This window comes from Trichogramma pretiosum, unplaced genomic scaffold (genome assembly GCF_000599845.2).
Source record: "Trichogramma pretiosum strain Unisexual culture from Peru unplaced genomic scaffold, Tpre_2.0 scaffold14, whole genome shotgun sequence".
NCBI lineage: Eukaryota > Metazoa > Arthropoda > Insecta > Hymenoptera > Trichogrammatidae > Trichogramma > Trichogramma pretiosum.
Window position 1 is genome coordinate 2,203,654 of NW_019641706.1, and position 14,413 is coordinate 2,218,066.

Below are 14,413 nucleotides of genomic sequence, written 5' to 3' on the forward strand. Positions count from 1 at the left end.
ATGCAATCGTATACTTAGAAGCTTTTACTACGAGTCGTTGAAAGCTTTTTACAATGTATTTATTCTGTACCTGATTTGTGCTTTTTCGCACGACACAACTAATTTCTAGTTCTTATTTCAAAGCCTAATTTTAGAGTTTAAAATGTTTCGAATTTTACGAATATTTAATCAAGCTTTTAACGAGATATCGATTAATGCTTTTTTTATATAATTCTCATTTATATAATATTGTTGTTTACTTATGAAACGAATTCGTGCGCGCAGCTCGTATGTGCACACACGTGCATTACGAACGCGAGCTCGTGTCGTGCATGCTTCATTCCAATTTTCGTGATCAATCGATCAAAACACAAATGTGCAATAACGTATGATTATTATACATGCCTTATATACAAAATCCGTAAACGCGACGGTAACTATATACAATAACATTTATATTTCTGACGAAAATCAATCGGAACTTCCAATGTTGTTACGTACGTCTGTATACACTTGCCTTTTTTGAGCTATCTTTGCCTGCGACGATGACATTTTATTTGGCACTAGTACTATATTTTTCATGTGTGAGCAGTGAAAAAAAAGTTGACGTGTGCAAAGTCGTTGTTCACACATACTCAACGGATTAAAAGGATTTGAGATACAGAAAAAAGGCAAAGGAAAGAGTTAGAAATGTAATGCGAATCGTTTTTCTCGCTGTTGGAGCGAGGTCAATGTTCCGAGGCAAAGTTTTTCCACCAAAAGCACACACGATGTTTTATCCTTGAATTTCGAGCTCGACTGCAGCTCGCGATGATGCGTACTATACTTATTACAATTTTATATAACGAAGACACTATTAATAGAAGGCGTCGGGAAAAGTTTGTTTTTGGTGCGAATAAACGAGTCAATTCATTTGTCTGGTACATAAATGACAAATAATCTTTTTCTAAAATTTCATGCAGCGCACTTGTGTAATATATACAATAACATAACGTATGAATGAAAAAGAAGACGTTAATAATGAACTTGTACTACTTTATTGTTGAAATAAAAATAATTGCGAAATTTCATGCGCTTCCTCGATTCATTATCTAGTCTCCAGCGTAAAAAACGTTATAATAAGTTTGATACACGGAAGATAATAATATAAAGCTCTCTCGTTGCTGGTCGTTGGCGTATATATACAGTTGCAAAAATCCTGGCAAAAGGCCAACGCAACGGTACAAATTCGATCGGTACTTTAATAAACTGCAGTAGCGCAATTCCGCCGCGTAGAGTGTAACAAACTCTGCTGCGCCCAACAGCGGCAACTCCAAAATTTTCCAACGGTCGAAAACGCGGCAAGTTTGAACGCGACACAGAAAAAAAGCTGTGCCGCGCAAGCTCGTTTTGTGAACGAAGCTTCAAAGTTTGCGGACGACTTTCTCCGCCGAGAATTGCAAAAGTGTCTACATATTCGCTGCTGCTGCTGCTGGTGCTGCTGCTGCCTCGGCAAATAGTCGATCCATGCAGTGTGAGGCAGTGCGCGCGCGCCCATCGTGGAGTGCGTGTCTCTCTCTCTCTCTAAACGTATATTCAGTCTCTCTCCCTCTCTCTACTCGTCACATTCACATTCGCACAGCACATATTCGCTCTCGCAGTTCTCTCTCTTTTTTGCTGCTGCTGCTGCTGCTACGCGCCTATACGTAGAGATATTACGCACATTCGCGTGCGGCGTGTCTCTCGTCGGTCTATTGTGCGTAATATAAAAACGGATATAATATTAGCGACGGGCCAGCTCGTAGTAGCATCATAACATTGTGTAGCAGAAAATAGGCGAGTGGAGTAGTCGCGAGCAGCTTCCGCACTGCTGCTACTGCTGTGCCGTGCCAATTATTGGAGTTGTTCTGCTATCTGTAATACTGTATAAAATAGCCGCAGCAGCATTACACACACACACACACGCTTACTCGTCCAGAAAAAAAGTATTCAGTGTGCCGCATCGAGACACTGCCGACGAGAGTTCGATTTTGCTGCAGCAGTCCAATCCCAGTGTGTCCAAAGTCGCTTTCTAGCTTGTCAATAAAGGAGCAGCAGCTTAGCTCCCGCAGCCAGGTACATAACGTAAAACATATCGAATAAAACTCCCCCGCCTTGTATACGCAAAAGTCGAGGGGGGTCCTCGCCACTCATGAAAAGTATAACAATGATTATAAATATTATACAGCACTGCTGCGAGCCACTAGTACGATAACTGCGACGTCGTCGCGCGGACACAGTCTCTACAGAAAGTATACATACCTAAAAAAAAAAGAAAAAAAAAAAGTAGTAGCAAGTAAGTGACTGTGACTCTGTGACGATCTGTGTTGCGCGTGTGTGCCCCGCCGTGTGACACATATATACATTAAAAAAAGAGCCCAGAGAGAGATCCGCACACATATCGCGTGTGCTGCTGCTGTTGCAATGGCCGACGACGGAGCAGCGGCCGATAATCACCATCATCCAGCAGCACTGGCTGCAGCGGCTGCTGTTGCAGCGGGACAGAATCCTCCGGCCAATGGCAGGGCGAGATCGTCGATAAGCGGGCCGATCGTCGGGGACGGGCCCGTCGTCGCCGAGCCATGCTCGAGCACGGCTGGCACCAAGGTCAGTCGTCGACTCTTATTAAGCTTAAAATATATATGTCATAATAATAATGACGATGATAGTTATGATAATGATAATATTAAGCATCGCACCGCATCTAAATCTTCTTCGCTCTTCTTCTTACTCTATACCCTTTTTTTGCTCAACTTTCATAGTTAATCGTTTTAGTTTTTATTTTTATAATATCGTTAACTCCATGTTAGCCCATAATAATATTATATTCGGACGCCTCCAACGTGGACTTGGTCTAGTCAGCCGTTTTATTGATAAATTGCCCGTTACGTCAGAGTAACTCGTGACACCCGCAACATGCATACCTACATACATACCCACACACTCACACACACACACACACACATGCTTTTGTAGACATTCTATACATACGGAAACTCGAGAGAGAGAGAGAGAAAGCATGAAAACACACAATAACTGCACGCATGCACAGCAGCTATATACAGACATTGAAAGAGTATAGAAACGAGAGATGCAAGCCGTGTGGCAGGCGAACATGAAACATTTTATACATTTTCTCATATTGTATGCCATTACCTTTTATACTTGAAAACTGTGACGCGCGCGCGAGTAAACTCCCTGGGATTTTAGGCTCACCCTTTCGATTTCTATTATAGCCTTAACACTCGCCAGCTCGGCACGCACATATACATAAGCCCTACATACATATAGTATCTATAGCCCACCCAGACCTTCTTTGAAAACTCGTCTATATGTGCCGTTGTGGTCGTGTATATGTACTCTGTTGCTGCTACTGCTATAATGTTTGAGCTGGCGCCGCCGCCGCTCTGGCCTTGGAAGGGTCAGGATCGGGCACGAGTGTGTGTGCCAGGCAGTTTAATGTTTCTCTCTCGATCGTCTTAGATAGGCACCTCGCGCTTGGCGGGGCTTATGCGCGGGGGGGATTGATCGACGATGACGACGATCGACCTTTCGTCATCAACTCGAAGCTCTCCGATACCTAGATCTAGTTCGCCCTCGAAAGGCCGTACACACGTTCGTTGGATGTACACTCTTCTTGCTCGTTTTTATTAGGTTTGTTATTGTATTGGCAATAGCGCGTAAGCCGCACGAGCTGACGGCAATAATGGGCTCGGCGAGAGGCGTCTTTCTCTTCGTGAATTCACGCCAAAAAATATATAAATAGTTGGCATTTTGGGCTTCCACCCGATCTTCGTATGATAAATCGAATCCCGAGCTTTTCGCGCGGGATCAAGCTCGGCTCGCACACGCGTGACCGTGAGACTGCATAGTTGTTTTTATTTTCCTTCGATACGTTTGCCGCTGGAATTTCGACACTGTGCGATATGCGCGCGACACTGGAGTAGGGGCAAGAAACGTGAGCTTTGTACCGAGGCTGCACTGCAAGCTGCGCGAAAGTCGAAATGACGTAAAGAAAAAAAAAGGATTCAAAGAATTATAGCACTTATACATCGGTGAGAGACGATCTGGAGCTTTTTTTATTTCATGTATCGCTCGCTGATGAAGTTTGACGCCCAACGCGACGCGCCGCAGACAAAACAGTGTGCATACGTCGGTATATAGGTCCCGAGAAATACGCGCGACGACGACGTGTGTGTAATTAGAAGCCATTGAAAAGTAAAAAGAGAGCAGCTCGCGCGCGCCGAAAGCTTTACTCTCTATCTCTCTCACTCTCTCTTTCTCTCTCGGAAATCATTAATACTTCTCGCGCGCATCTCGTTCTTTTGTTTTCATTATCTACGTTCGCGTGCGTTTTTTACGTGGTTCCCCGCGGGGTGTATAATTTCGTTCTCTCTCTCTTTAACAGCAAAATATCGTAAAAAAGCTCGCGCGCAATAATCTTATATCGAAATTGATACTCTCGCACGCGTTTTAAGTACCATACGTAATAGGAGGATAAAAAAAGGAGCCTCGAGAATAAGAAGGCAATAAATACAATAGATATTTCGCGTAACCTTGGTTATACTGCTGTACATAATGTATAGCAGTTATTACGCTCCTGCCTCTCTCTCTGTACAGCTGCCACGCATGTGAGCGATTCGCCAACAACAACAGCAGACACACTTTGTCATCCTTTTTGCGCCACCGCCGCCGACGCATACACACACGTTTTCTTCGTCTCGCATGTGCAATTCCGCGTGTTTATAAAACACTTTGTTGATGTTACATGCGTTATTGCGCAAGCTGCGTTTTCTTCTCCTCTTCCTCCTCCTACTTTTTTTTTCTCTTCTCTCGTTTTTATCGTCGTCTCGTGAGTAGACGGCGGCGTAACAATAGAATTATGCAGCGGCGTCGCGTAGAAAGACAGATAGAGACATGTGTGTTATGATACAACTGCGTATGAGTCGTCGTTGTTATTGTAACCGCAATGATGATAGAGAGAGACAAACGCGATCATATGTGCGTCGCCTCCTTTATCTATCTCGAGTGCACTCATAGTCAGTCCCAATCCGTCGTTCGACGACTTAGCTTCGCTCGTCCGTCGATATACGTTATTATAAGTGTATTTGGCGATGTTCATGTTCTTGCCGAGGCAGGTAAGAGAAGAGTTCTCCGCGTGTGTTCTAGACGAATTTGACAGTGGTCCTTGAAAAGCCCATCTTCGAGAGAGAGAGAAACTTTTGACTCAAGTATTTTTGCTATACACACACGTGACCCGTCATAACGTACGTATTTTAATGCTAATTGAAGCGCGCCTCGTGACACACATGCTCTCTCGCAAGCACACACAACAGGCCACGATACACTTGATACTTACTACGTATTGTATTAGCCGAAAGGACGCCGCGGCTGCGAATTCTCTGTCGGTTTCGCGAAACTTTTTTTTTCTTCTTCGACACTTGCTATACGATAATTGGATACATTTATCCGTGTCTCGTTTTATTAAAGAAATAAAGAAATAAGACGAAGTTTCGCCTCGTCGCTCGAGTATACTGCTGGCTGCTGGCTTGGCATACATTTACATTCTTGATACACTAATGCACCCTTTTCTCTCTTTCTTTTTTTTTTCGTCGTGACGCGTATCGATTTCGACGCGTACATCTATAAGTAAGATACAGATGCATACTTTTTTTCTCTACTCTCTCCTCTCTTTTTTTCCTCGCGAAGCGCGAGAAGGAGAATAATAAAATTATACATCCCGCGCGAAAAAAATTTTTCACTCTCTCTCTTGGAGCGAAGATATCTATTGTTGTATTTTTGTACTTTTGCTATTTAAATTTTTTTTGTTCTTCTTACTTATAAAACTACTTTTGAGAACACATAGATTTTGAGAGTGTGTCTGTTTTTATTGCTGATTTCAGAGCCTAGAGGCTACGAATAATGCCTATCACGGCGCGAGATCAAAATTAGTAAGTAAGACTTTATGGAAATCTAAAATTGACATACAAAAAAATGCAAAAAGAAATGTCTCAATGTAAAACCTCTCTGTATAGCTAACTTACATAAATATTTGTATTCTATACTCGTAATTGTTGATTGTATTGTATATGTTTTGTAAATGCCTAATAATTATCTCGCCAATTTGTTGTAATCTCCTCCTCCACTGTATAAACTATACTACACACGTAATAATACTCGTTACTAAAGCGAAGCAACAACAACAAAAAAATGATAATAATAATCATCACACACACGTGAATAATCCTCAAGCTCGTTGTCTCTCAACATCATCCTTGTTATTGTTATTAATATCATGTATTATTATTTGTTGTTAGTCGAAGCTCACACGCACACGTGATACTTACGTACATGTGCTTATTACATCCACACACACGCTCAGGGAGGAGCAAATTTGATAAGCGATAGTCGTTAAAGTGCACATGTATCATTAGCTGCTAGTATCATCGCGTCGTGCTAATCTCGCTTTAATTAAATGATCGCGCGAGTGCGTAAGAGCCGACCTAACGCGTACGCAGATACGTGCAGTTGACGAGTCCAGAGACAGAGAGAGAAGAGAGAGGAAAAAAAAATGATTTTAATCATAACGATAACTTACCACACGTGTATTTATCATAATAATAAAAAGTCGCTTATGCATTTCTCTCTCGACTCGTCCTCTTGCATGTTTATAATGCGTCACCGTCGTCACGCGTAAAGTATCGTAAAAACTTTTTCCATCGCGTGTAAACTTCAACGCGCCTCACTACTGTCGTTGGTTAGTAGAGTATCGTCTTTTTAATTAAATGTTATATGCCTCACTACTGTCCCCTATTACACTCTGTAGCATAGATACATTATATGCATGCGACCCACTCGTGTCTCTGTTTGTATAGAAGTTGTAGTCAATTTCAATTCGCACATCTGCTACTGCGCCGCAAATTAAAATTGCTCTGCGCTCCGCTTTATCATCAACTAAACGTGTCTTACGTGCCGTTCGATCGGATCCTCTCAAATACGTTACGTTTTTCGCGTCGTAATTTTTATATTCATTGTACATGTCGCGTATAATTGTTGATACAAAAAATTATAAATATTATCGTTACACGCGCCAGCTTATATCAACTAATCTCTCATGATAAATGTGTGTTTGTGTATACATCCCCGCAGGCTTCTCATTTGTTGTATAATACACATAATTGATGTGTGCAAATGTGTGTATCATATCCATGTACGAAAGTAAATTGTGTTACGCACGAGCTTAGATAGATGGATAGATGTGTTTGACCCCGGCCAGGATTCAAAGTATCGATCATTACTAATGCCAATTTTCTTTGTCTCTCGTTTTCCATTATAGGACTCCAAGTCCGGCGCGCTGAAAAAAGCCGGAAGATACAGGAGCCGCTCGTTGTCAGCCAGCAGTACAGACAGCTATAGCTCCGGTACGTAATGATCCTCGATCTCCTTATACTTATATCTATAGATTTTTTTCCTGCTCTGTCTTCTTCTTTTTTTTCGATATCTCTCCTTTATCGATGACTATATATTCGCATGCCTTTAATCAACGCTTTCTTTCTTTTTCTCTCTTTCTCCTTCTCCTAAGATGCTTTAATACTTGATCTGCTCTCTGTCTCATCTGTAAACTTTTTTTTCTTTTTCTTATTTGTCATGCTATATACATTTAAAAATATATCATTGATAATTAAAAGAATTTCATTGATTTATCGTTGAACATTGTTGAATTTTTACACGCTTTGCGACCGCCTGGCAATAATGGATTACCTCCTATATGTGTATCTCTATGTGTGCGTGTGCGTCGTGTTATACACACACACATTCACAAACATCATCATCAACAACTACAAACAACTACAACTGACAAAAAAAAATTGTCGTTAAAACCACAACAAAACACTACATCTTGATCGAACGCACACGTAACGCTCCCGCCCCCCGTTGTGCGCGACAAAAATACCAAAACTTCAGCCTCTTACACAGGGAGCAGCAGCGAGGAGGACGACGTGTCGCCTCGCGAAAAGATACAGAAGACCGACAAGGATTTCACGGACTTCTGTGTCAGGAACATCGAGCAGCATGCCTTCGGCAGGCGCGAGATCGAGATCGCCGAGCAGGAGATGCCTGGCATCATGGCACTGAGGAAACGAGCTAGGGATGACAAGGTAATTACAAAAACTCAACAACAACACCATGAACTTACAGTAATTCCGACCATTTCCTTGTATGAATTTATAAAATAATTTAACTTTTCTTAATAATAATGCAAAATTGTCTAAAAAATCGGAGTATATCAAAGTTTTCGAAAAGTTTTCGAAATGAAACTTGAGTTTAAATTTTGATTAAAAGTGGTGTAAAGCATTAGCATTCTGAACATTAAAGTTTTCTAGTACATAAGACCTAACTTCAACACAACATATTTTAATTATTTTTATAACATTAAGTTTTTAACACATTAAATATACAATAATATGATAATATGTAGAAAAATAGAAAATGTTTTATGAGCTAAGAACCCAAAAGATGTTTTTATTACATTAGTATTAGTATAAACGATAACGATTGAATACATCTTTTGGGTTCATAGCTCGTAATATTTACTACTTTCCTACGTATGAAATCAGTAAGTTAAATCAAAGAATAATTTAACAATGATTGACTCAAATATGGTATTTTAATAATTGCAAAGTAAATTAATTCTCTCCAAGAATTGAAAAATTGGTCGGTTATTAGAGTATCGTTGGGTACATTATAACGCTTATCCTGCATCGAGACTAAAACTAATGAAAAATCGTCTTGTACCCCCTGCAGCCTCTGAAAAACGCCAAGATCGTCGGCTGCACCCACATAAACGCCCAGACGGCCGTGTTGATCGAGACCCTCGTGGAGCTCGGCGCCCAGGTGCGCTGGGCCGCCTGCAACATCTACTCGACCCAAAACGAGGTCGCCGCGGCCCTGGCATGGGCCGGCTACCCCGTCTACGCATGGCGCTCCGAGACCGAGGAGGACTTCTGGTGGTGCATCGACAAGTGCATCAACGCCGAGAACTGGCAGCCCAACATGATCCTCGACGACGGCGGCGACGCCACCCACCTCATGCTCAAGAAGTACAACGCCATGTTCAAGATGATCAAGGGCATCGTCGAGGAGTCCGTCACAGGTGTCCACCGACTGTACCAGCTGTCCAAGGCCAACAAGCTGTCGGTGCCCGCGATGAACGTCAACGACAGCGTCACCAAGACCAAGTTCGACAATCTGTACAGCTGTCGCGAGAGCATCATCGACAGCCTGAAACGCTCGACCGACGTCATGTTCGGCGGTAAACAGGTCGTCATCTGCGGTTACGGAGAGGTCGGCAAGGGATGCTGTCAGGCTCTGAAAGGTCTCGGCTGCATCGTCTACATCACGGAGATCGACCCCATCTGCGCCCTCCAAGCCAGCATGGACGGCTTCCGCGTGGTCAAGCTCAACGAGGTCATCAGGAACGTCGACATCGTCATCACGGCGACGGGCAACAAGAACGTGGTGACGCGCGAGCACATGGACAAGATGAAGAACGGCTGCGTCGTGTGCAACATGGGCCACAGCAATACCGAAATCGATATCGTAAGTCTCATTTTTTCAATTATTTCGTTTTCTACTTATATTTACACGTCTTATTCCTTGGGGGAAAAAAACAGAATAGCTTACGCACGTCCGACCTGACGTGGGAGAAGGTGCGCTCCCAGGTCGACCACATAATCTGGCCGGACGGCAAACGCATCGTCCTCCTGGCCGAGGGTCGCCTCGTCAATCTGTCGTGTTCCAGTATTCCGTCCTTCGTCGTGTCCATCACGGCCGCCACCCAGGCGCTGGCCCTGATCGAGCTGTTCAACGCCCCAGCGGGCCGTTACAAGAGCGACGTCTATTTGCTGCCTAAAAAAATGGGTAAGAAGCAATCATTTTCTTTTTCTGTCGTGCTTTTACATTTTTTAATTATACCCGACATTTTTTTCAAGATGAGTACGTAGCCTCGTTACACTTGCCCACCTTTGACGCCCACCTCACGGAATTGACGGACGAGCAAGCCAAATACATGGGCCTCAACAAAGCCGGCCCCTTCAAGCCTAATTATTATCGGTAAGATATCATCCACTCCGTAGCTTTATTTCTCTATCAACTATTATCTCTCTTCAATTGAACCATTTTATCCTCCAGCCTGTACGTGATCGCCACATTTTATCAATTTGATATATTTATTACATAGAAATTTTAGTTCTCTCTCTATTATCTCTCTGTCTTCTCCTACTTGTGCTTTATGATTTATTTCGTCGAGCCATCAATTTTTCTTACTTATACGAAAACTACACCTCGTTGTTGTTCAACAAAAAACAAAAACATTAGGTTTTTGACATGTTATATAAAAACAACACTTCATCATACTTTTGATAACAAAAAAAATAATAATGGGAACAAGAAAAAATTATTATTATTCTCGCACGAGCGGACACACAAAAAAAGCTTGTAAATTAATTCTGCGTACGACGTAACTTGAGGCTTGGTAAATACATTATATTAATTTTTAATTGCATAGAACATGATTCAATGTTTTCCAAAAAAAATGCAGCTTTTTCTTCGATATAGCAAAATTAAAAAAAAACATATGTTTTACACTACAGCTCATAAAAAAAGCTCATATCACAGTAAGTTAGTTGTCATAATTACACATGGATTATTTGCATGAATTTCAATTTCAATATTATATCCTCTATATATTTATACTATTTTGATTTTATTTTTATGTTTATTTATTTTGTTGTCTTGTAATTCCAAAAATTCACTGTTATGAATTTTTCGTATTACCAGTGATTGTTCTTTCAGAAATCATGCATTAATCACATTTTATATTATGATAATAAAAATAACAATTCAAAAAATTTTGTCTGTCCATCAAACTCGGATGGAAATATTGACTTACGATATATTTTTCTCCTACAGATTCCCTTCTCAAATTATGGCGATACGCTTAAAACAAAAATTTACACAAAGTAATAAAAGGTAGAAGATAAGTACTCAGGGCGAAAAATGAAGTTGTGTGATAGGGGCGAGAAAAGTTAGCATAGGCGAGGTATAATAAAATGTGGTAGGGTCGAATTGCCTAAAATTGTTCTTATATTAATTATTATAAATGTTGTTCTCTATTATATTTATGTAAGTGTACTTTTTTTATTGAATTTTTTTTATTGTTCGAATTTCGTTCTCAGAAAACTTAATAATACACATGCACAATTACAAAGTTCCTATTAGTCATATATAGTAGCCGTCTACGTTTGTTAAAAAAAAAAAAAATACGATTAACAAAAGTCTCTATTTTATTTTCAGTTATTGAAAAAATCAGCGTTAAAGTACTCGAATCGACGCAATGATTTATTTATTGAACAAAAAATTGAAAGAGATGGATCTCTCTAACAAGATGCAAAAAAATCTTTTAATCAAATTCCTGGAGTTGATTCGAATGAAAAAAAATTTTATCGACACAAGCGGATAGCCGGAAATGGAGAGGTGTCGCGTCAATGTCGACGCGTCCTATATATCAATGCGGTAGGTGTATGATTACGGATCCAATTACGATTTTCGTTATTACTCAGCTGGACACGAGTAAATGCATTGAACTAATTGAATTTGTATTATATTTACATTTCGTTTGATTTTATTCATCATAATAACAGATTTGTAAAAGGATGTGAGAAAAAAAGAATTTGTGTGTGAGATAGTATTTTGTAAATAGGTGTGATGATGCATTGATGTTACCGTTCTAAAAAATAGTAGAAATGCTTGCAGAATTTTCGATTCAGTTCTCATTTCCTGTCGTCAATTATTTGAAGAAAAAAAATCATGAAAGATCAGCGATTCGATGATAACCAGACGTTGTTGTACATAAAAAAACTTTTTTTTTATTTTTATCATATTATACGTGGAATGTGTAAAACGTAGTTATTGTAAGCAAGTAAAATCCGTCAAGACTTTTAAACAAATCCTTTCGCAGAAGAGATGCAGTTTTTTAAACCGCGACGCACCATGTGTTGTACATAAATATCAAAACAAATAGTTTTATAAACTGGAGCTTGATTTGTCCGACACATAATGTATTGTATCAATCACTGAGCGAACGAGACAGACTATAATTGTATTATTAATTAATTTAACCCGTTTGATGAATGGATGAAGAGTCAGGTCTAAGTACGTGAGAGTTTCACACATCAGAAGGCCTTTTTCACGCCTTAAACCAGTTAGAAGAAGCGAACCTCTCGGGTACTTTGACTCCTGCGCCTTTTTGCATGGGAAATATATAATTATTATATATTGCGTACGTTAAGAAATAAAAAACAAAAAAGGATATTGTAACGAATGGGTGTGTACTTATCTAACAAATACGTAAGAAAAAAATGAAGAAAAAAAATAAAATAAACGAATTTACAGTGAAATAAATGTACATTTTATTCGTATGCTGTTAAGTATTATAAGTCACCTACGAAAAGCGAGGAGGAGATTTCAAGAAAGAATGAACACACATCAATTAGAGCAAAAGCTTAGCAAGTAGGGAGCAAACCGTAGGGAACGATAACTAATCCAATTACACATTTTCAGGAGGGGTGTGACACGTATACGTACGAGCTAAAAGGATCGCTATGTAACTTGTAAACGCGAACATAACGAAAAAATATCACGAAATTATTCGAGTTTCATGTGCGGCTGGGAAAATGTTTTTAGTGGGGAGTATACGAATTTATATACTAATGGATCTTGACATTGATCTTATTGGGTGTTTTTTCTCAGAGACGTGCATGTGGATTGATGTTGTTGATCTTTGCGAGACAGGGAAAATTGAAGAAAAATTGTTCCTATCCTTTTTACGATGAATTTATAGCAACACAGAGAAGGCCTAAAGTTATTTTGTTCAAAAAAATCAACGCCTATCGTCTTCTCTATTTTTAAATAGATTCACTTGTTTAAACGAATCATTTTTCTCTCTTTTTCTCGAAAAATCAAGTAATTCAAAGTAAAAAAATCAATGTGCTCTCATTAGTCAGGGACAATCCAATTACAAAGTGAAAATCTAAAATTATAGTGTGATTTTGAATCACTTTAAAATACAAAGATATTTGAAAAAAGGTCAGTTTATTTTAATAAATATTCCGGCGAAAAAACCAAAATGTTTTTGAGTGCATCATGAGTATTTTTCTAATACATTATGTTGTATAAACCGTAAATAAAGAACGGAAACATTTCAATGATTCAAATCTTTTATTGTGATCTAACTTCAATGAATCCCTTCAGTACATAGCATGCTTTGAGTTGTATTTTATTTTCTTCTATAAAACTCCAAAAATAGATACTTCGCTTGAGTTGTTCATTATATTCCTTCAGTCATAATCCTTCAATTTTACAATTCTTCAGTAGATATTAAATTATTTTGAATACTTTTTTACAATACTTTTGTTTCTTTTATTTTCTGTATTTTAAGGCCAAAACATGTATTCGATACATTGAAAAAACTGTGATGTAAGATTTTAAGATAACTCTTCAAATATATTCTTTGATTTCTTTAATAGAAGTAGAGACTTTGAGTCTCTAATTGAATTCAAATATTGTTAAAAATAAATTTGCGACTCATGCTGAAAAATAATGAACAGTCTCGATATAATTAATAGTTAAAAGTAGCAAATAAAAACTACTTTGCTATTTTTTGACTTGATTGAAGTACCAACTACAGATGCCTTATACCAGAATAATAGCTATTAAATACAATTTATTATTAGTTTACATTACGATATCTCAGTTACAAAAGTAACTGTTTTTGGATTTTCAAAATTAAATAAGCTCACGAAAAATTTGTGACTTGACAAAATTGCTCCGATTATATAGAAATCATAATACATAAATTAATTCGAGTTTTTAAATAGTAAATTTACTAAGAAATTTCATTTATCTATATGTAAGTACTTGTGTAAGTTTTAAGTACACGCAGTAAAGAATCAAAATATCTCATAATACTTTTATCGAGTTTATGATTAATTAAGTTCAAGAAAATTCAGTCAAATAACTCTATACATATTAATTAAAAATATAAACAGTCACAGTTTCTTAATATGTACCCGACATCAAATTTTTTGTGCCTATTATTATCAACGTGAATAAAATAAATTGTTTTTTCATTTTTTTTGTAAAGCTTTTTCATAAAATAGTTTGATTTTTATAATAGATATTTTATATACACATTCAGAAATCTATCAACTACTCTTATCTCTTTTTTGCGATTAAAAATATTTTTTCTGAGTAAATAGATGATGTACATTTATTGTGCCTCCATAAATAGAATTACAGTAACAGACAGACTGCCAGAGACTGAAGAAATTTTCTTTTACATCTAATCTATGAAAAT

At 38.7% G+C, this 14,413-nt stretch overlaps 1 protein-coding gene across 8 annotated transcripts; it reads left to right on the forward strand.

Annotated features, from left to right (window-relative positions):
- The first annotated feature begins 1,480 nt into the window (after window positions 1-1,480).
- LOC106657101 (S-adenosylhomocysteine hydrolase-like protein 1) lies at window positions 1,481-13,265 on the forward strand. 8 transcript variants are annotated; one of them, XM_014378404.2, is made up of 10 exons: window positions 1,481-2,073; window positions 2,186-2,604; window positions 5,901-5,948; window positions 7,334-7,418; window positions 7,963-8,156; window positions 8,803-9,597; window positions 9,672-9,918; window positions 9,990-10,110; window positions 10,969-11,113; window positions 11,353-13,265. In XM_014378404.2, the coding sequence occupies exons 2-9, from the start codon at window positions 2,422-2,424 to the stop codon at window positions 11,030-11,032; spliced, it is 1,737 nt and encodes a 578-aa protein (XP_014233890.1). In that variant the 5' UTR covers window positions 1,481-2,073; window positions 2,186-2,421; the 3' UTR covers window positions 11,033-11,113; window positions 11,353-13,265. The 8 variants fall into 8 exon arrangements, with proteins under 8 accessions (XP_014233890.1, XP_023318787.1, XP_014233891.1 ...); XM_023463019.1 differs by having other exon boundaries at window positions 10,969-11,098; XM_014378405.2 differs by having other exon boundaries at window positions 7,975-8,156.
- The last annotated feature ends 1,148 nt before the right edge of the window (window positions 13,266-14,413 follow it).

Coding starts and splice junctions, on each gene's coding strand:
- LOC106657101 (XM_014378404.2), top strand. CDS start 2,422: ATGGCCGACGACGGAGCAGCGGCCGATAATCACCATCATCCAGCAGCA. Junction 8,157..8,802: donor AACGAGCTAGGGATGACAAG/GTAATTACAAAA, acceptor TACCCCCTGCAG/CCTCTGAAAAACGCCAAGAT. Junction 10,111..10,968: donor TTCAAGCCTAATTATTATCG/GTAAGATATCAT, acceptor TTTCTCCTACAG/ATTCCCTTCTCAAATTATGG.